At 44.1% G+C, this 23,383-nt stretch overlaps 1 protein-coding gene and 1 long non-coding RNA gene across 6 annotated transcripts in view; one reads left to right on the top strand and one right to left on the bottom strand.

Annotated features, from left to right (window-relative positions):
- SRGAP3 (SLIT-ROBO Rho GTPase activating protein 3) overlaps window positions 1-23,383 on the bottom strand; it is a 382,885-nt gene that overhangs the window by 268,032 nt on the left and 91,470 nt on the right. For 2 of the 5 annotated variants that reach the window (XM_019023743.3, XM_004033539.5), the window contains exon 1: window positions 576-1,378. The exons of 1 other annotated variant lie outside the window; for it this stretch is intronic. In XM_019023743.3, the coding sequence (XP_018879288.1) occupies window positions 576-642 (67 nt within the window). In that variant the 5' untranslated portion in view covers window positions 643-1,378. Of the gene's footprint in view, window positions 1-575; window positions 1,379-23,383 lie in introns of those variants that run through there. 2 more of the 5 variants (XM_063703588.1, XM_004033540.5) reach the window with 1 other exon arrangement.
- LOC115933951 (uncharacterized) lies at window positions 1,441-9,225 on the top strand. Its single transcript, XR_004069780.2, has 3 exons — window positions 1,441-1,512; window positions 8,477-8,718; window positions 9,091-9,225. It is a non-coding gene; the product is annotated as an uncharacterized lncRNA (long non-coding RNA).

Here is a 23,383-nt window from a genome sequence, read left to right on the forward strand (position 1 = left end):
TATGCCCCATAACAGTTAATCCATGGCAACCCAGGCCAGCCCAGAGACACCGACAAAGAAGTGCCGCCCAGGGATGCTGCCTCGCTGTGCACATGCATGTGAATTCCAGCCCAGAGAAAGAGGCGGAGGCAAAACCACCACCACCAACAGAAACCAAAAAGGGGGAGGAAAAAAGAGCAGATGGTAAAAAAATACCCCAATATTAAAGGGCTTTTACCATGGCAGGGAAGGGGTGGAGGTAGTGACTATCAAAATGGCCTTAGAGTGACATGTCACCGCCAAGATGATGGAGTATCAGCGACACTCCTAAAGTCAGGCATAGGATCCTCCTCACACACCTGCAATGCAGAGACTGCTGCCCATTCCATAATCCACACTCCCAGCCCCAGCGCTATCTGCAGTTGAAACCAGTCCGGACTTGTGCGGCTGCCACTGTTACTCCTCACAAAAAGATTATTGATGCATAACATTTCATAATGGCAGAGAGGAAAACGGGGGGCAGCGGGGGGTGGGAACCAGAACAAGAGAAAAACAAAAGGGGAGGAGAAGGAAAACTCTCCCAGCCCGCATCTCACCTTTTATTTGGGCTTCATATTCAGCAATGATCTCTTTGTCTTTCTTGAACTTAGTTTGAGATGACATCTTCTGACGTGGCCAAAGGAACTGACAGGCTGTTTGATTTATTTCTCCTTTTCTTTTCGAGTCCTCTCTCAAGCCCTGGTAATCACACAGCTCTGGTCGATTTCACAGGTTTAGGGACTAATCTCTTTCACTTGGCTGCAGAGCAGGGACAAAAATCCTTCTCCTTCTGGAAGGAAAAATCTCTTTACTTGCCGAGAAATGGCTCTAGTAGCTTGCTCTGGTCAGCTCCTCTTGCAAAAGAAGAATCACCCTAGGAGCACAGTAACCTGCCCCAGATTTTCAAAGATTTTTCTTCCAAAAATAATAATAATAGTAATAACCAAGCGCACTCACACACACATGCACACGTACACACACTCACGCATGCACAGGCACACTCACCGGGACACGCACACAGTTGTGCTGTGCACACAGGCATACACACACACACCCTCACACGCACACACACTCGCTGGATCACTCACACACACACATCCACGAGAGGCGCGGCGCCTCTTTGGTCGTGCAGCCAGCCCCTGGCTTGCTTTTGAAGGCTCCGCTAAGTCGATGGTCAGGTTGCCAAAGGGCCGGTCATCTCGCATCCTCCCTCCCTTCGGTGCCTCTGGTCTGATGTCCAGTGAGGATCAAAGCCAGGAGAGCGAGATGGAAGTTTTCCTGCCGAAACGCTTAAGCTCCGGTGAACACAAGGCTGGACTGCTCGCCCTGCAGGGCTGGCTGAGCTCTCCCCCACTGCTCACGTCACTAGACTCCGCCTCCCGGATTTTATAACAACTGACACATTGTAGCCTACAGGAGAGCAGAACTCACTGCAAGCAAAAAGGGGAAGAAACGCTCACAAAAGGGAAGGCAGCAGGAAAAATAATCGGGTTGGTAAGTCTTGAGAGGCTTCTGCAAACTCCAAACATTAGCACTTGGGTTAGGGATTTTTCTTCCAAAAACTTAAGATCCTCCCTTTTTTTGCACTGTGCAATTTAATTCAGTTTCTGGAATCAACAGCTATATGATGGTTTGTCACTCTACTGGGATAGTCTAGCAGAGGGCCTGACCCATGTAGGGAAAAGCATCAATATTTGTTGAGCAGTTACTTGGTGGCAGAGACGATGCGAGGAGTTAAAGGCATGCAGCTTAGCAAAGCCAAGCAGAGCAGGCACACTGGAGGCAGAACAGCTGGGTCATTGGCTTGTGGGGCTCTGGGCAAATTCATAAGTCAGACTGAGCCTCAGTTTCCTAGATAGTAAAATCAGCTCTCTTTGGAGGCTATGTTATTCATTCTTTCAACAGATATTTACTGAATGCTTACTATAGGTCTAGCACCGTTCTGGGTACAGGGATACAGCAATGATCAGAACTGGCACACACAAAAATCCCTGACCTTCTGAAGCTCCCGGGTCTCCACATCACACAACTCCAGGAGTTTCCACCAATCATGCTAATATTCTTAGTAAAAGGCACCCCTAGAGTAGAATGCATTGTGAATGGTGCCCCCTGGAGTTGTACGAGGCAAGAGGCCCTGGGAGAGGAAGACCAAAAATAATCACAGTAAGTATATTATATAATATCATACAAAATGTAAAGTGCTATGGGAAAAAATATTGCAGGGTAAGGAACATCAGGAATGAGAGGAGCTCTTGAAAAGATCAAAGAAAAATGCAAAGCTAAGCTTAGCACAGTCTCTGGTGCATAGCAAGCACTCAATAAACAGTAGCAACTGTTATTACCCTTTTATATCACCCAACAACCTAACAACCTAGGTATAAGCACCACTCTTTCACAGACAAAGGAGCAGAGGCTCAGATATGGGAAGTGACTTACCCAAGGTCACCAGCCTTCCAACCCAGGCTCAAGGTCTCCTGCATTCTACAAGGGAGACCAAACCCATTTCATGTGGACTTAAGGTAGAATAAGATTCATTCTGTAAAAACTGAGTCAAGCACTAAAGAGTCGCTGATCACTGGAATTTCATATGCTAAGATTGTCACTAATGTGTATTGGCCCCTGACTGTCCCCTGAGATAAATGTTCCCAAATTTCTCAAAATAGGTATAGTCTTCCATTTGCCTTTTCTGAGTATATAATAAATGATTCTGTTTGGACTCAGAAATGAATAGATTATCCATGCTAGTCCATCAAGGCTTCCTAGAGGACATGGCAGCTGCAGTGGGTGTCCCCAGGCAGGTATGGCAAAGGGAGTGAGGCAGGGCAGGATGTTCTCCTGGAGCACACAGCATGAGCTGGGGCCCACAGGTGGCAAAGCACAAGACCTGCTTGGAGCAACGACAGGGAGAAGTCCAACTGGTGAATCATGGGGCTTATTATAGCCTTGTGCCCGGAGGCAGGAGGTCACCAGTTCAGAAATAGATGCCACTGGCCCGCAGCCCTTGCCATCACCCCACGGCCTCACGCCTCCCCTGGACATGTTCAGGCCCTTTGCTGTTCTCTTCTAACTAGTTCAAACCCGCAAAAGCCCCACGTTACCTGAGAAAGATGGGCACAGAGATTAACATCCCTGCTGCAAGCCTAGATTCTTCAAGAAAAATGAAAGTTAAAACCATACACCTTGGAGTACGACAGACTGGATTCTCTCCTGGCTCTGCCACGAGCCTTGAGCTCATGAGAACTTGAGCAAGTGGCTCAACCTGCTTGTGTGCCCACTGGTGGCAGGAACTCAGTAAATGTCAGCTATTTTCACCATTATTAAAATTTTAAATCCACAAATAGTTCTAGGAGACCTATGTGTAGGGTGCTGAGCCATGGAAATGTCACAGAAATGTCACAAAAAGCCATACAAAACCAAGACCAAAGATGGTATAGTGCTCTGAGCTGACACCTGGCAGAGGCTGGGTTTTGGAGTAAGTCAGATGGTAGTTTACCTTCTGGCTCTGCTGTGCACCAGCTGTGTGTGGGGCTCATGGAGGAATACACCTTCTCTGAGTCTTGGTTTCCTCATCTGTCATAGGGTAGTGATCCACCCATGGCACAGGATCCAACACGATCATGGATTTAAAGTGCCTGGCATAGAGCAGAAGTCTCACAGACATAATTTCTTTTTTAGAGCTGTGGAAATGTGGTCTTCAATGTTGGAGGTGGGATCTGGTGGGCAGTGTTTGGATCATGGGGATGGATCCCTCAGGAATGGCTTGGTGTCCACCCCACGGTAATGGGTTCACAAGAGATCTGGTTGATGAAGAGTCTGGGACCTCGCTCCTCTTCCTTGCTTCCTCACTCACCATGTGATATGCCTGCACCTTCCACCATGATTGGAAGCTTCCTGAGGCCTCATCAGAAGCAAAGCAGATGCTGGTGTTATGCTGGTATAGCCTGCAGAACCATGAGCCAAATAAAACTTTTTTTTTTTTCTCAAGATGGGGTCTCACCACGTTGGGCAGGCTGGTCTCAAGCAATTCTCCCACCTCAGCCTCCCGAACTACTGGGATTGCAGAGTGAGCCACCACACCCAACCAAATAAAATTTTTTTCTTTAATTACCCAGCCCCAGGTATTCCTTTACAGCAATGCAAAATGGACTAATACAGGGCCCAGCCAAGCCGGACCTAGGACTAGAGCTTGGTCTCCACAGATACCCAGATTGGGAAAAGGAAGAGAGGAAAAAAAAGAGGAAAAGGTCTGTGTCCCCTGAAAAATCCATCACCACACAGAATAAACCCACATCATCTGGAATCTTCTATCCCCAAGAAGATGTGGGTGTGACCTGGGCAGGACCCCAGCACCAGGTCCTCACCCTTCCAGTCCTCCCCACAGCCCACCCCAGCCCTCCCGCTGCCCTCCTGTGACTCCTCCTCTGTGAGCCCACTTTTTCCTTGCTGTCTGAGAACCAACTGCTATTCCCAATGTTTACCCTTCACATGGTAGTAACAGAAACCAGATTTGTCTCCAAATAAATGTGGTAGGTGTGAGGGGAGGGCCTCTACCATGTGATTTGATCTATGCCACCCACTAAGGACCAGAAAAGCCCCTGGAAGTGTTTATTCCATTTCCTTGGGGCTCATCTCCTGAATTCTTTTAGATTTTCCTAAATTATACTGATAGCTAGTACTTACCAAGTTCTCCCTGCACACAAGCACAGGGCCAAGCACTCTATGTAGATTTTATCACTGATTTTTTGCTACAGCCCCATGAGTCCAGTGATGTAAATCATCCTTGTTTTCAAGTTGGGTAAACAGAGGCCAAGACGAGTGAAGCAAGTTGCCCAAGATCACAAAGCTAGCTAGTAACTTAATTGCACTGAAGCCCAGGTATGACTCATAGCGGAGCCCAAGGACTTAAACAGTGCACGATTCTATCCCGGAGGAATCAGCATAGGAATAATTGCTATCAAGTAATAACCCATTTTTTCATTCCCTATAATTACATTGTTTCAATACGGAGTTCAACGTAAAGTTTTCCATTTAAAAAAAGAATTTGGGGTTAAAAATATAAGGAAAACATGTCACAAGTGACCACTAGTGAGGCATAAATTACAATAACAGCTAAACAATGCAAAACTCACTGAACCGGTTTCTTTTCCTGGTAGAAAGAAAAAAGGCTTCATTTGAAGGAAAAGTGGCCAGAATAGTTTTTGGTTTAAAGTACTTTTATTTTTCTGGTCAAATATGAACACCTCCCCCTCGCCGAGATGACTAATTTTGTAACATTCTCCACGTTGCTACCAGCGAATACATCCTTGGGCAGCTCAGTGAATAATTCTGCCCTTTAAGCCCTGCTCTACAAAATGAAAGCAACAAGCAGAACTCAGCTAGTTGATGGCAGATTTTAATAGAATTAATAGTGATGACGACAACATGCCTAATGTGTATACATTGCTTTATATTTTGTAAGGCTCTTTCATATCATTTGTCATACGTGGTCCTCACAATAACCCTGGGAGGGGACGGAATGGCAAGTAGGGCTGTTTTCAATACCTGTTTCATTGGTAAGGAAATACGTGGATAAGCAGAGGTTTTGATGGTACAGTTGTTTCATAACCTCAAGTTATAAGGATGACCTTTCCAACTGTGTCACAAAACCCATTAGCTGGAAAAGCTGACAAATTCAACTACAGAACAATACTTACAAAATTCTGCTTGACAAAAGCAAAGTCAAAGACCAATGGCAAGCTCAGAAACAATAGTTGCAACACCTATCACAGGCCAAAGAATAATTTTTCTAATATCAATTCAAACAAATACTCATACGTGAATATTCATAGGAGCCCAATTCACAACAACCAAAAGACAGAAACAACCCAAATGTTGTTTGAATGAATGGATAAACAAAAAATGGTATATCCATATGATAGAATATTACTCAGCCATAAAGAGAAATGAAGTACCAATACATGCTACAGTATGGAAGAACCTTAAAAATATTATGCTAAGTCAAAGAAATACACAGATTATATGAGTCCATTTATATGAAATATCCAGAATAGATATATCCATAGAAAATTCCATCTCTATGGTCACAGAAGAGTGGTTGCCAGGGGCTAGAAAGAGCGAGGACAGGCAGTAGCTGCTTAATAGGAAGTACCAAGTTTCTTTGGTGATCATTAAAATGTTTTGGGATAGGAGCAATGGCTCATGCCTGTAATCCCAGTGCTTTGTGGGGCAAAGGCAGGAGGATCGCTTGAGCTCAGGAGCTCGAGACCAGTCTAGGCATCACAGAGAGACCTCTTCTCTACAAAAAATAAACAAAAATTAGCCAAGCGTGGTGGTCCATGCTTGTGGTCCCAGCTACTTGGGAGGTTGAGGTGGGAGAATCACTTGCGCCCAAGAGGTGGAGGGTGCAGTGAGCTGTGACTGCAATTGCACCACTGCACTCCAGCCTGGGCAACAGAGCAAGGCTCTGAAAAAAAGAAAGAAAAAGAGAGAGAGAGAGAGGAACGAAGGGAGGGAGGGAGGGAGGGAAAGAGAGAGAGAGAAAGAAAAGGAAGGAAGGAAGGGAGGGGAAAGAGAAAGAAAGAAAGAAAGAAAGAAAGAAAGAAAGAAAGAAAGAAAGAAAGAAAGAAAGAAAGAAAGAAAGAAAGAAAGAAAGAAAGAGAAAGAAAGAAAGGGGAAAGAAAAAGAAAAAGAAAGAAAGGGGAAGGAAGGAAGGAAAAAGAAAGAAAAAGAAAGAAAGAAAGAAAGGTAGATTTTGGAACTAGACAGAGGTGACAGTTGTACAACATTGTGAACGGACTAAATGCCACTGAATTGTACACTTTAAAATGGTAAATTTTATGTTATGTGAATTTGACCTCAACAAAAAATAACTACTAAAAGAAAAGAAAGTTTCCACAAATCTATGAGAATAATGCCAACCACCCAGTAGAAAAGTCAGTTAAAGATATAGATATAAACAGCAGCTCACAGAAAGGGAAATACACATGAAATGTTAGCCCACCTCACTCATAATGAACACAAGTCAGGCATGACTGGAAACACGGGCTCTAACAATGCCCACAGGACACTGTGTCTTCCTCCCGCTCTCCATTCTGCCTCTGTATGGTGGCAGGCTCTCCCTGTAAGATGGCAAAGATGGCCCCCAAAACCCCCAAGCTTACATTCTCACAGGTTGGCAATCCTGGCAAGGAAGGCAAAGTCTCTCCCAGGAGTTCCAGCAAAAGTTTTGGAATGGTCAGCTGGCCCCTGCTGGGGCCCCTGGCTATCCCTGAACCAATCGCTGGAGCCAGGGGTGTTCTGCTTGGCCAGGCCTGTAGAGTGGGCTTGCCCTGGCACTTTGGGATGGAGTCAGTCCTGAACAATCCACATGGCCCCAAGAGGTGAGCCCCAGGAGCTCCCAAAGGAGGATCAGGGTGCTATTCCAGAAAGAGGAGGTTGGGCAAAGTCAACGTGTGTCTGCTAACGAAAACGATGCAGGAAAGAAGGAAGATGGAGTAATAGCTTGAAATTATCCAGCCTTGATACTTATAAAGCATCTTCTCATTTAGTATCATGATCCTCACACAGTCCTTTGAGATAGGTTATATTTTTCCCATTTTACAGTTGAGCAAATGAAGGCACAGGGAGGCTGAATGACTTTCCCAGCATCCCATGGCTCACAACAAATGGGAGAGCTGGGCAAGAAATCAAGACACCTGACCCTGCATCTGGTGTTTGTTCTCCCATCCACCCAGGTACCAGGCTCTACCAAGAGACCCTGCAATGCACACAGGAACCTCACAGGCCTCACACATGCTCTGCTCACCAGTCCCTGCTTCCTTAGGAAAGGATGGGAAATCAGTCTCTCAGCCATCAGGACCTGTCACTGAGCTGCTGGGCAATGCTGCCAAGGTCCTCTGGCTTTCTAAGAACATTCCCATTACTCAGCCCACCTGTCCGCGTGTGTGTCCAAGGACTGGACAGCTTCAGTGACAGCAATTCACAGCTGAGCCCCAGATCCTAATTCTGGAAGAACAGAAGTAAAGACTTCAAACACCCAAGCCCTTGACTACATTGCTAGCAAAGTTTGCTCATTTCCAATGATGACAGGAAAGGCTTTAAATATCTCCCACTGTAGAGGAGACCTCTGGCTCTGCAACCGCCTGGGAGAGTCTAGGTCCCTGATGGAGAGTTAGCTGGCCCTGTGGATATGCACCTAAACCATGTCCTGCAATCTAGCTTAAAGCTTACACTTTGAGAAGCAGAGTAACAAGAACAGATTCTAGAGCTGATATTTGCAGCATGGCTTCCACTGGGTTTGAGGGAATGCTTGTTCCCCTGATGAGACCTTAGTCTGATGCACATTTCCAGCCATTCACTCCCCATCCCTCATCCACTCCTCCCCAGGTGAGGAAAAGTGACTTAGCTGATTGGTAAATTTGAGAGAGACTAAGTTCACACATTAATCTTCTCTTTTCAGCTCCGCCTGCATTCTGCCCCTGTGGAGGAGACCTCTGGTTCTGCAACTGCCTGGGAGCGTCTAAGTCGGTGATGGAGAGTTAACTGGCCTGGTGGACACATACCTACCATGTCCTGCAATCTAGCTTAAAGCTTACACTTTAAGAAACAGAATAACAAGAATAGATTCTAGAGCTGAGTTTAAACCCTGGCTCCACCACTGATAAGCTGTGTGACCTTGGGCAAGTTGTTAGCTGGCACCCAGTAAGTGCCACATAAGCATCTGTTAAAATCTCCATCTGTCTACCTTCTTTATCTATTCCTCAGTTAGTTCAGAACCTAAATGGGAAAGAAAGGTGTTATATATTGCCCCTATAAAAGCCCAACACAAAAGAATTTACACCTTATATTTTTTTAATTCTAAAGCATGGGGTATGCAATGGATTGAATGCTTATGTCCCCTTAAAATTCATGGGTTGAAATTCTTACTCTTGATGTGATGCTATTTGGAAATGGTTTTGTGGGAGGTAATTAGGGTTAAATGAGGTCATGAGGGTGGGGCCCTTATGATGGGATTAGTGCCCTTTGAAGGAAGACACCAAAGTGAGCTCTCTCTCTTTCTCTCTGCCCTATGAGGACACATTGAGAAGATGGTCATCTGAAAGCCAGGAAAAGAGACTGCTCCAGAACCTGACCATGCTGGCACCCTAATCTCAGATTTCCACCCTCCAGAACTGTGAGAAAATACATTTCTGATTTTTAAGCCCCCAAGTATGTGGTATTTTTTTATGGCACCCTAAGCTAACACATTCAGGTTAGGAAGCCTAAATAATGGTTGTTTGAAAAAAATAATAATAACAATGTGCAAAAGAAGGGCATAGGAAAAGAGAGTGGTCTACCAAATGCTATAAATAGATGATTTTTACGAATTCATTTACTCACTCATTAAACAAAATAGCTCCTTTTTTTTTTTTTTTTTTTTTGAGACAGAGTCTCACTCTGTCGTCCAGGCTGGAGCACAGTAGCACGATCTTGGCTCACTGCAACCTCTGCCTCCTAGGTTCAAGCAATTCTCCTGCCTCAGCCTCCTGAGTAGCTGGGATTACAGGCACCCACCACTGCGCCTGGCTAATTTTTGTATTTTTAGTAGAGACGGGGTTTCACCACCTTGGTGAGGCTGGTCTCAAACTCCTGACCTTGTGATCCACCTGCCTTGGTCTCCCAAAGTGCTGGGATTGTAGGCATAAGCCACCACACTTGGCCTAAACAAAATATATCTTAAGCACTCGATATAGTCTAGGCATTGAGATACACACAATCATGAACTGGACAGAGATAGTTCCTACTGTTGTGAAGACCTCAGTTTAATGGAAGAGACAGGTAAACAGGCAATTGTAATTCAACATGATGGAGAAGTACAGGGTCCCATGGGATCTCATGTAAGGGCACTTGACCTAGACTTGGAAACACAGAAGTGGTTTCTTGGAGGTGAAAATTTCTAAGCTGAGCTTAGAAAGACAAACAGCTGGAGAGAACCCACCCAAGTAGCGGAGGGAAAGTATTCCCAGCTAAGGGAACTGCATGAGCCAAGGGGACAATTGGTATAGCTGGAGCAGAGTGCCAGGCAGAGAGTGGGAGAGGTGATGCTGGACAGAGACATGGGCTGGAGTGTGAGAAGCTTCCTACGCTGTATTAACAAACTCGGAGTTTCATCTGGGTTCCCCCAGGAGCCCTGAAGGGAACTGACATCAGATTGGCCTTTGAGGAAGGTGACTCTAGTGGCAGTGTGGAAACCAGACTAGAACAGGCAAGACAAGGAGCTAGAAAATATTTTGAGAGACAAAGATGGGTTAGACAAGATGATGCCACGTACCATCATACTGAAAATACTGGCGACTTTATAGACACTAGCTCTCTGTATCCTCTTATCAGTGGCACCACATACCGGGTGCTATCATTGCCCCCTGTATTTTCGGATGCAGAGTTGAGCTACAACATGAATACTGCCTCCCTCTAGGGTTAGCTACTGCCCTTTGTGCGTGATCCCAAGGCCTCAACTTCTCCCACCTGAACAGCTTTAGGAGCTCCCTGCTGGTCCCTCTGTCTCTGCTCGTGCCTCCCTCCTATTTGCGATCAACCCTGGAACCCGAGTGAGCTTTTCACGTGTGAATCAGATCATAATACTTTCCTGTGGGCAGCCTGCGATGTCCTCCTCGCACTTAGAGTTGAATGCACGCTCCTCCCCATGAGCCCACGGGATTGGACATCCGCCTCGCTCCTAAGCCCATCTCTTGCTTCTCTCCCTCTTGCTCCCTACTCCGGGCCACGCTTGGCCTTCTTATATTTCTGCAGCGCTCCCAGCACTTGCTATTCATTCAGATCCTCCCCGGGTCCTGGCTCCTGCGTCGCCTTCTCACACAGGCCCACCCAGACCACCCTAACCAAACGACAACTCCAGCACATTTCCCTGTTTCATTTTTTTCATAGGGCTACCACATTTGAAGTTATCTTATTTACCTGCTTTGGTGGGGGGTGGGTAATTTTTTCTTTTTTTTTAGAGACAGGGTCGTGCCCTGTCACCCAGGCTAGAGTGAAATGACATGATCACAGCCGTCTGCAGCCTGGACCTCCTGGGCTCAAGCGATCCTCCCATTTCAGCCTCCCAAGTAGCTGGGACTACAGATCGTACTGAAACACCAGGTGTGACCTGAAACACCAGGTGCCCAGCTAATTTTTTTATTTTTTTGTAGAGATGGTGGTGGTCTCACTGTATTGCTGAGGCTGGCCTCAAAGACCTGGGCTCAAAGGATCTTCCTGCCTCGGCCTCCAAAATGTTGGGATTACAGGCATGAGCCACCGCACCCAGCTACATATTTGTTTGTTCACTTAATGACTATTTCTAGACTCTCCACACCCCACCTCCACTAGACCAACAGGTCTAAGAGAATATTCTGCATCGGTGAAAATTTTCTGTGCCTGCACTGTCCAATACGATTGTCACTAGTCCCAGGTGGCCATTGAGCACTTAAAATGTGGCAAGTGTGACTGCAGAACTCAATTTTTAGGTTGGCTTCATTTAATGAGTTTAAATATAAATAGCTGGGGGCCGGGGGTGGGGCTGGCGAGATGGCCAAACAGGAACAGCTCTGATCTGCAGCTCCCAGCGAGACCAAGAAGATGGGTGACTTCTGCATTTCCAACTGAGGTACCCACTTCATCTCATTGGGCCTGGTTAGACAGTGGGTACAGCCCACAGAGGGCAAGCAGAAGCAGGGTGGGGCGTCACCTTACCTGGGAAGCGCAAGGAGTCAGGGAACCCCCTTCCCTAGCCTAGGGAAGTCGTGAGGAACTGTGCCGTGAGGGACAGTGCTATCCAGCCCAGATACTATGCTTTTCCCATGGTCTTCGCAACCCACAGACCAGGAGATTCCCTCGGGTGCCTACACCACCAGGGCCCTGGGTTTCAAGCACAAAAATGGGTTGCAATTTGGGCAGACACTGAGCTAGCTGCAGGAGTTTTTTTCGTACCCCAGTGGTGCCTGGAATGCCAGAGAGATAGAACCGTTCACTCCCATGGAAAGGGGGCTGAAGACAGGGAGCCGAGTGATCGTGCTAAGTGGACCCCACCCCCATGGAGTCCAGCAAGCTAAGATTCACTGTCTTGAAATTATCGCTGCCAGCACAGCAGTCTAAAGTTGACCTGCGATGCTGAGCTTGGTGTGGGGAGGGGCGTCCGCCATTAAGGAGGCTTGAGTAGGTTGTTTTCCCCTCATAATGTAAACAAAGCCACTGGGAAGTTCAAACTAGATGCGGAACCCACTGCAGCGTGGCAATGCCACTGTAGCCAGACTGCCTCTCTAGATTCCTCCTCTCTGGGCAGGGCATCTCTGAAAGAAAGGCAGCAGCCCCAGTCAGGGGCTTATAGATACAATTCCCATCTCCCTGGGACAGAGCACCTGGGGGAAGGGGCAACTGTGGGCGCAGCTTCAACAGACTTAAACATTCCTGCCTGCCAGCTCTGAAGCGAAGATTCACAGCTCTGAAGTGAAGAAATCACAGAGAAATCTCTCTGAAGAGAGCAGTGGTTCTCCCAGCACAGTGCTTGAGCTCTGCTAAGGGACAGACTGCATCCTCAAGTGGATCCCTGACCCCCGTGCCTCCTGACAGGGAGACACCTCCCAGCAGGGGTTGACAGACACCTTATACAGGAGTGCTCCAGCTGGCATCTGGCGGGTGCCCCTCTGGGACGAAGCTTCCAGAGGAAGAAGCAGGCAGCAATCTTTGCTGTTCTGCAGTCTCCACTGGTGATACCCAGGCAAACAGGATCTGGAGTGGACCTCCAGCAAACTCCAGCAGACCTGCAGAAGAGGGGCCTGTTAGAAGGAAAGCTAACAAACAGAAAGCAATAGCATCAACATCAACAAAAAGGACGTCCACGCAAAAACTCCATCCAAAGGTCACCAAAATCAAAGGCCAAAGGTAGATAAAGCCATGAAGATGAGGAAAAACTGAAGCAAAAAGGCTGAAAATTCCAAAAACCAGAATGCCTCTTCTCCTCCAAGGGATCAAAACTCCTCACAAGCAAGGCAACAAAGCTGGATGGGGAATGAGTTTGACAAATTGACAGAAGTAGGCTTCAGAAGGTGGGTAATAACAAACTCCTCTGAGCTAAAGGAGCATGTTCTAACTAAATGCAAGGAAACTAAGAACCTTGATAAAAGGTTACAGGAACTGCTAACTAGAATAACCAGTTTAGAAAAGAACATAAATGACCTGATGGAGCTGAAAAACACAGCACAAGAACTTTGTGAAGCATACGCAAGTATCAATAGCCAAATCAATCAAGCAGAAGAAAGGATATCAGACATTGAAGATGAACTTAATGAAATAAGCATGAAGACAAGATTAGAGAAAAAAGAATGAAAAGGAACGAATAAAGCCCCCAAGAAGTATGAGACTATGTGAAAAGACCAAACCTACGTTTGATTGGTGTACCTGAAAGTGACAGGGAGAATGGAACCAAGCTGGAAAACACACTTCAGGATATTATCCAGGAGAACTTCCCCAACCTAGCAAGACAGGTCAACATTCAAATTCAGGAAATACAGAGAAAACCACAAAGATACTCCTCATATAGTTAAAAAAAAAAAAAAAAGACACATAATCCTCAGATTCACCAAGGTTGAAATGAAGGAAAAAATGTTTAGGGCAGCCAGAGAGAAAGGTCGGGTTACCTACAAAGGGAAGCCCATCAGACTAACAGTGGAACTCTCTGCAGAAACCCTACAAGCCAGAACAGAGTGGGGGCCCATATTCAACATTTTTAAAGAAAAGAATTTTCAACCCAGAATTTCACATCCAGCCAAACTAAGCTTCATAAGAGAAGGAGAAATAAAATCCTTTACAGACAAGCAAATGCTGAGAGATTTTGTCACCACCAGGGCTGCCTTACAAGAGTTCCTGAAGAAAACACTAAATATGGAAAGGAAAAACTGGTACCAGCCACTGCAAAAACATACCAAAATGTAAAGACCATCAACACTATGAAGAAACTGCATCAACTAATATGCAAAATAACCAGCTAGCATCATAATGACAGGATCAAATTCACACATAACAATATTAACTTTAAATGTAAATGGATTAAATGCCCCAATTAAAAGACATAGACTGGCAAATTGAATAAAGAGTCAAGACCCATCGGTGTGCTGTATTCAGGAGACCCATCTCACGTGCAAAGACACACATAGGCTCAAAATAAAGGGATGGAGGAAGATTTACCAAGCAAATGGAAAGCAAAAAAAAAAAAAAAAAAAAAAAAAGCAGTGGTTGCAATCCTAGTCTCTGATAAAATAGACTTCAAACCAACAAATATCAAAAAAGAAAAAGAAGGGCATTACATAATGGTAAAGGGATCAATGCAACAAGAAGAGCTAATTATCCTAAATATATATGCACCCAATACAGGAGAACCCAGATTCATAAAGCAAGTTCTTAGAGACCTACAAAGAGACTTAGACTTCCACACAATAATAGTGGGAGACTTTAACATCCCACTGTCAATATCAGACAGATCAACAAGACAGAAAATTAACAAGGATATTCAGGACTTGAACTCAGCTTTGGACCAAGTGGACCTAATAGACATCTACAGAACTCTCCACCCCAAATCAACAGAATATACATTCTTCTCTGCACCAAATAGCACTTATTCTAAAATTGACCACATAATTGGAAGTAAAACACTCCTCAGCAAATGCAAAAGAATGGAAATCATAACAGTCTCTCAGACCACAGTGCAATCAAATTAGAACTCAGGATTAAGAAGTTCATTCAAAACCACACAACTACATGGAAACTGAACAACCTGCTCCTGAATGATTATTGGGTAAATAACGAAATTAAGGCAAAAATAAATAAGTTCTTTGAAACCAATGAGAACAAAGATACAAAGTACCAGAATCTCTGGGACACAGCTAAAGCAGTGCTTAAAGGGAAATTTATAGCACTAAATGCCCTCAGAAGAAAGCAGGAAAGATCTAAAATCGATACCCTAACATCACAATTAAAAGAACTAGAGAAGCAAGAACAAACAAATTCAAAAGCTACCAGAAGACAAGAAATAACTAAGATCAGAGCAGAACTGAAGGAGACAGAGACATGAAAAACCCTTCAAAAAAATCAATGAATCCAGGAGTTGGTTTTTTTGAAAAAATTAACAGAATAGATAGACTGCTAGCCAGGCTAATAAACAAGAAAAGAGAGATGAATCAAATAGACACAAGAAAAAATGATAATGGGGATATCACCACTGATCCCACAGAAATACAAACTACCATCAGAGAATACTATAAACACCTCTATGCAAATAAACTAGAAAATCTAGAAGTAATGGTGGATACATTCCTGGACACATACACCCTCCCAAGCCTCAACCAGGAAAAACTTGAATCCCTGAAGAGACCAATAACAAGTTCTGAAATTGAGGCATAATTAATAACCTACCAACAAAAAAAGCCCAGGACCAGAGAGATTCACAGCTGAATTCTACCAGAGGTACAAAGAGGAGCTGGTACCATTTCTTCTGAAACTATTCCAAACAATAGAAAAAGAGGGACTCCTCCCTAACTCATTTTATGAAGCCGGCATCATCCTGATACCAAAACCTGGCAGAGACACAACAAAAAAAAAGAAAATTTCAGGCCAATATCCCTGATGAACATAGATGCAAAAATCCTCAATAAAATATTGGCAAACCGAATCCAGCAGCACGTTCTAAAGCTTATCCACCACAATCAAGACGGCTTCATTCCTGGGATGCAAGGCTGGTTCAACATAAGCAAATCAATAAACATAATCCATCACATGAACAGAACCAATGACAAAAACCACATGATTATCTCAATAGATGCAGAAAAGGTCTTCGATAAAATTCAACACCCCTTCATGCTAAAAACACTCAATAAACTAGGTATTGATGGACCATATCTCAAAATAATAAGAGCTATTTATGACAAACCCACAGCCAGTATCATACTGAATGGGCAAAAGCCGGAAGCATTCCCTTTGAAAACTGGCACAAGACAAGGATGCCCTCTCTCACCACTCCTATTCAACATAGTATTGGAAAATCTGGCCAGGGCAATCAGGCAAGAGAAAGAAATAAAAAGTATTCAAATAGGAAGAGAGGAAGTCAAATTGTCTCTGTTTGCAGATGACATGATTGTATATTTAGAAAATCCCATCATCTCAGCCCAAAAACTCTGTAAGCTGATAAGCAACTTCAGCAAAGTCTCAGGTTACAAAATCCATGTGCAAAAATCACAAGCATTCCTATACACCAATAACAGACAAACAGAGAACCAAATCATGAGTGAACTCCCATTCACAATTGCTACAAAGGGAATAAAATACCTAAAAATACAACTTACGAGGGGTGTGAAAGACCTCTTCAAGGAGAACTACAAACCACTGCTCAAGGAAATAAGAGAGGACACAAACAAATGAAAAAACATTCCATGCTCATGGATAGGAAGAATCAATATCATGAAAATGGCCATACTGCCCAAAGTAATTTATAGATTCAGTGCTATTCCCATCAAGCTACCATTGACTTTCTTCACAGAATTAGAAAAAAAACTACTTTAAATTTCATATGAAACCAAAAAAGAGCTGGTATAGCCAAGACAATCTTAAGCAAAAAGAACAAAGCTGGAGGCATCATGCTACCTGACTTCAAACTATACTACAAGGCTACAGTAACCAAAACAGCATGGTACTGGTATCAAAACAGATATATAGACCAATGGAACAGAACAGAGGCCTCAGAAATAACACCACACATCTACAACCATCTGATCTTTGACAAACCTGACAAAAACAAGAAATGGGGAAAGGATTCCCTATTTAATAAATGGTGTTGGAAAAACTGGCTAGCCATATGCAGAAAACCGAAACTGGACCCCTTCCTTACACCTTATACAAAAATTAACTCAAGATGGATTAAAGACTTAAATGTAAGACATAAAACCATAAAAACTCTATAAGAAAACCTAGGCAATACTATTCAGGACATAGGCATGGGCAAAGACTTCATGACTAAAACACCAAAAGCAATTACAACAAAAGCCAAAATTGACAAATGGGGTCTAATTAAACTAAAGAGCTTCTGCACGGCAAAAGAGACTACCATCAGAGTGAATGGGCAACCTACAGAATGGGAGAAAATTTTTGCAATCTACTCATCTGACAAAGGGCTAATATCCAGAATCTACAAGGAACTTAAGCAAATTTACAAGAAAAAAAAATCCCATCAAAAAGTGGGCGAAGGATATGAACAGACACTTCTCAAAATAAGAAATTTATGCGGCCTACAAACATATGAAAAAAAACTCATCATCACTGGTCATTAGAGAAATGCAAATCAAAACCACAATGAGATACCATCTCACACTAGTTAGAATGGGGATCATTAAAAAGTCAGGAAACAACAGATGCTGGAGAGGATGTGGAGAAATAGGAACACTTTTACACTGTTGGTGGGAGTGTAAATTAGTTCAACCATTGTGGAAGACAGTGTGGAAATTCCTCAAGGATCTAGATCCAGAAATACCATTTAACCCAGCAATCTCATTACTGGGTATATATCCAAAGGATTATAAATCATTCCACGATAAAGACACATGCACACGTATATTTATTGAGGCACTATTCACGATAGCAAAGACTTGGAACCAACCCAAATGCTCATCAATGATAGACTGGATAAAGAAAATGTAGCACATATACACCATAGAATACTACGCAGCCATAAAAAAGAATGAGTTCATGTCCTTTGCAGGGACATGGATGAAGCTGGAAACCATCATTCTCAGCAAACTAACACAGGAACAGAAAAGCAAACACCACATGTTCTCACTCATAAGTGGGAATTGAACAATGAGAACATATGGACACAGGGAGAGGAACATCACACGCTGGGGCCTGTCACGGCATGGGGGGCAAGGAAAGGGATAGCATTAGGAGAAATACCTAATGTAGATGACAGGTTGACGGGTGCAGCAAACCACCATGGCACATGTATACCTACATAACAAACCTGCATGTTCTGCACATGTATCCCAGAACTTAAAGTATAATAATTAAAAAAAAAATCTAAATAGCCACATGTGGCAGGGGATCATTGTTTAGGCAGAGCCGCCTAGTGTCTGTTCTAAGACAGCAGGAGCCATGTCTGTTCTTGTATCCCCCGTGCCTACAACTATGCCTGACATGTAGTAGGTGATCAATAAACATTCCTTATGTGAGGGAAGAAAAATACAAACAAATGAAATCCCTTCTGACCATCTCTCGGCCCCACTCCCCACTCTCACTGGAGGCCTCCTTCCATCCGGTTTTTTTGTTTTGTTTTGGTTTGGTTTTGGTTTTTGGGTTTTTTTTTTTTTTTTTTGCAGCACTGACCTTAGGCATTTGGCAGAAACACCAGCTGCCAGGGCAGCAGAGTCAATTACTCCCTCCACTGCACTCCATTTGGAGGCAATACCCCCTGTGAGGAGGTGGGATGGTAATGAGGCCTTACCAGGCCCCAATAAATACTGCAGCTGTTTCCTATACAGTCATTTGGGCTTTATGGAATGTGGAAGTGAGTGGCTTGGCCTATAAATCCATGTGAATCGCTTTGTCTATTCCTCCTCCTCCTCCTCCTCTGTCTAATGTTGGAAGACACAGGAGGGAGAACCAAGTCAGTGTTAGGTCAAGAAACTGAATTCAATTAAAGTGTTATTTGGACCCAATCTCTTTTAGGAAATGAACTCAGCATCGGGCTGAATAATATATATTTTGCAAGTAAGGGTTCCTCCTGGACTCCATTTAAGCAGAGAAAGATAATTCAGAACAGACATTCAGTCTGGTCTTGTTTCTACCCAGCAAGGATTTAGGACATCTATGGTATCCCACAGCAATAAGACTTCTACTTCCCCCTGTAATGGCCCCAAATGATGACTGAGAAAGATATAGCTCCCAAGGCCTCTGGAAAACACCTTGTTAATTGTGCCCAGGATTGGTTGGGAAAACAGCAGACAGAGATGCTTTCAGATATTAACAAATATGGGATAAAAACCAGAAATGATGGTTGAGAGATGAGATCAACTACAAAAGTGGCTCAAGTTGAACTTCCTAGAGAGTTCATGCTGTGCCACATGCAGTGGTTTCAGTTGGGGTCTGTTCTGGATGCCGTGGGTGCAGCTGGGGTCTGTTCTGGATGCCATGGGTGCAGCTCTCTCTCTCTCTCTCTCTCTCTCTCTCTCTTCCCCCTCTCTCTCTGCCATATGAGGACACAGTACGGAGGCAATTGTCTATAAACCAGGAAGAGACAGGCTTCACCAGAACCTGGCCTTGCTGGCACCCTGACCTCTAAAATCAGACTGAGAGGCTCCAAAGTTGTAACAAAAGAAACGTCTGCTGTTTAAGCCACCCAGTCTATGGCATCTTGTTTTAGAAGCCTGGGGAGACTAAGACAGCATCATTCTAGTTAAGCCTTCATACGAGACCTCAGCACCAGGCACCAGCCAACACATCAAAAGCAGTCTTGTAAGAGGCCCACAAGCCGAGGACCCAGGTAAGGCAAACCTGGATTCCTGATCCACAAAAACTCTGAGATAACAAATGTGTGGGTTTTTTCAAGCTGCTAAGTTTAAGGGTAATTTGTTACACAGCAATCAATAACTGATACATCACATGACCCGTAAGAACCTCAGCTCTGATTCTAAATCAGGTCACACTGGCCCCAGAACCCACTCATTTTTGCACTACATCACACTGCATTTCATGTTCTCTTCCTTCCTTTTCCCCAGAAGTTCTGACATAGGTGCCTCTTGCTCCCTGAGACATCCAACACTGTCCCTTTTCCTACTGCCCTGTCCACTGTGAAGAAGAACAAAACCTTGCCTGCTCCAGGAGGCAGCACCACAGAGTGGAAAGATGGCAGAATTTGGAGTTAGGTGATTAGGACTGGAATCTCAGTGTTGCCGGAACACGCCCACTGTGTGACCTTGGGCAAGTCACTTCCCTAATCTCTGGGTGCTCACAGGTCATATCTTGAAAGGTCATTTCTTGTAAGATGAATAGAAAGCCTTTGTGTGGAAGGCTATACTCTGGGGATGATTGTGGATAAAGTCCCTTCTCCTCTTTCAGCCTAACAAATGTCATCTCAAAACAAGAAGAGTCAATAGGCACTTCCCAAGGAGGACCAAAGTCAGGCCTGCCAGTCTGGAGTCCACTAGTGGACACAGTGCTCCCCGGCAGTGCTGTATTATGAGGCAAGAGAAGGAGTCCTTGTTCTACCACAACCAAGGACCCAGACAGTGTCTCCTGCAGAGCCACATAGTGATCTTTCCTTCAGGATGTCGCCCCTGAAACTGGCACATCCATGTCCACCCACCTAGACTTCTCAAGACCAATTCTTATTTGGGAACCACAAGTGCCAGCCTTCTGTGTTATTTGCCTGGACAAAGTTCTTATTCACCTGCTATAAATGAGACAAGGTTTATTTGTAAATCTTCCCAGATACAATTGAACCTCTCCACCCAGAAACATTTCCAGCATCCTCATGCTGTGTGGGGATGAGACGGAGTAAGGAGGCCTTTCACAAATGTGGTCAGGCTGGGAAACTGTTATCCCAAGAGAGGGCAAAAGGCCAATCAGGCCATATCTACCCTGATTTCTACACTTAAATACCACACCAGTTTTTCCTAGTCTGAATAAATTAACTCATTACCTGTCATGGCATAGTAATGTTTCTAATAAGGTGTCATATGAAAAAGTAGAATACAAAAATGTGGGAAGGAAGGAAGAAAGAAAGGGAGGGACAGAGGGAGGAAGGGAAAAGGAAGGAAGGAAGGAAGGAAGGAAGGAAGGAAGGAAGGAAGGAAGGAGGGAGGGAGGGAGGGAGGGAGGGAGGGAGGGAGGGAGGAAATCATACGGAAATGGTTCTCAAATACTGATGTATCAGGAACATCCAGAGGGCTTCTTAAACCACATGGCTAGTCTACACCCCCAGAGTTTCTGATTTAGTAGATCTGGGGTGGGGCTGAAAATTTTGCTTTCTGGGTTCTGCTGACGTTGCTAGTCTGGAGACTAGACTTTGAGAACCACTGTAAGAAAATATACCAAGATTCAGTGGACACCTATAGGAAATGGGTCAGAGCACAGTTGTTCTGAAGGCTGCATAATATTAATCTGTATTGTGTAATATTGATAATAAAAGTATACACATTTTGTAATTAGAAAAAACACATTAGTAGTATTATGGAAAGAAAAAAGTCAATCTTTACATATATGTGTATCAAAAGAGTCAATCCTCTCTGCTTCCTTTAATGTAAAATTCAAAAACAGACAACACTAATCCATGGTGATAGAAATCAGAACAATAGTGGCCTGTGGGGGTGGAGATTGACCAGAAAGGGTCACAAGGGAACCATTTGGAGTAATGGAAATGTTTTCCTTGACTGGGGTGGTAGTTACCCAAGTGCATACACTTATCAAAACTAATCTACTTGTGCATTTAATATCCATGTTTCTCTCTATCAAATTTAACTCATTTAAAAAAACTCACTGTGATCAGCAAAAAAAGTATCACTTTTATACACATACATATAATACAAATATTATATACACACATATACATAATACCTATAATCATAAATGTGTAAAATTGATAAGTACAGATGGATATTGACCAGATAATAACACAGCAAGTGAAAACAGGTAATTCAGAAGGGAGGTTGGAGTTTCATACTTCTTTTTTCCATTTTTACTGTTATTATTTAAGCAAGAGTTTTTTTTTTAAAGTCAACTCCTGTTCATGCTTCTGGTACTGTTTTGTGCTACCTTTCCAGGAAATGCCTTACTTCTGGTACCAATAACTGCTGAAGACAAAAGCAGAAGACTGGTACAGCATATATGTGTATGCTGTGCTGCCCAGATCCCCCTGCAGAGGAGTTTTGTTTTGTTTTTCTTTCATTGCCTGGGCTTTTGGACTAAGGCACACACTCCCTCAAATGCCTAAAGTGTTGGCTATCAGCCGGGCCCAGTGGCTCATGCCTGTAATCCCAACACTTTGGGAGGCCAAGGCGGGCAGATCACTTGAGGCCAGGAGTTCAAGACAGCCTGGAAAACATGGCAAAACCCCGTTTCTACCTGAAAATACAAAACTTAGCCAGGCCTGGTGGCATGTGCCTGTAATCCCAGCTACCTGGGAGACTGAGGCACAAGAATCACTTGAACCAGGGAGGCAGAGGTTGCAGTGAGCCAAGATCGCACCACTGCACTCCAGCCTGGGCAATAGAGCGAGACCCTGTCTCAAAAAAATAAATAAAGTGTTGGTTATTGAGCTCTCATGGCTAAAACACTCCTCAAGCACTGTCCTGAGCCAAGGAGCGTTATCTCACCCCAGATCATTCTCCCTCCCCAGGACAGCCTATGTCCGAGACCATGGGGCAGAAGATCCCACCCCCTTACCTCCCTGTGGATAATTCAGAAGGACCCTCCCAGTTTCAGAACTTCCCATGGGATTGGCTGAGGCCTCTTCCAAGCCTGCCACCCTCACTCCCTCACAGTTGTTGTTGCTGAGAGGTGTCTCATAAACCTGTGCACACATCTCCAATTTGGGGTCTGTTCCCCAGGGAACCCAACTTAGGAAAATTAGCTTCCCCATTGAATATAAAGTGCCCCATTAATAAGATGAAAAACCCTACAGCCAAAGCATGATGCACTAAGAAAAAAGCACAGCGTGGCACAGGATGTAGCAAAGAAGCAGTAATTTACACCTCTGTCCTGTCTCAAGAATGAATGAACAAATAGGTACCCTGCACCTATCTCTATCTTTTATGGCATTTCTCACATTGTCATCACAACAGAAGATAATGTGCATGGAAGGTCTGAGACCTGCTCCATTCTGGAATTATAGTTGTTCTGGAATATGGCTATCTTAATAACAAAAGACCACAACGATCAAACTAAAGTCATATAACCTGCCAAAACAGATGAATGTCCAAAACCGGTTACAACTTCAGTTGCTACAAATCTGTTGCAATGTTTGGACATTGTCCACTACAACCTGCCTTTACTGGGCAGCTAGGACCTTACCCACAGGTCATTCACAGCCCCCTGGATTGCACCATCCCTTCGTAGTAGAAAATGTTGTCAGTCGTTACGGTGGTGTGATTTTTAAGTGAGTAATCACCTTTTAAAGTTTTTTAAATTTCTAAAACTTGTGGTAAAATACACATAAGATTTACCATCTCAATCATTTTTAAGTGTACAGGTCTGTGGCATTAAGCCATTCACATTATTGTGCAGCCAGCACCACCATCCATCTCAGGAACTTTTTCATCATCCCAAACTGAAACTCTGGATCCCCTAAACTTCCCAT

This window comes from Gorilla gorilla, chromosome 2 (assembly GCF_029281585.2).
Source record: "Gorilla gorilla gorilla isolate KB3781 chromosome 2, NHGRI_mGorGor1-v2.1_pri, whole genome shotgun sequence".
Lineage (NCBI taxonomy): Eukaryota > Metazoa > Chordata > Mammalia > Primates > Hominidae > Gorilla > Gorilla gorilla.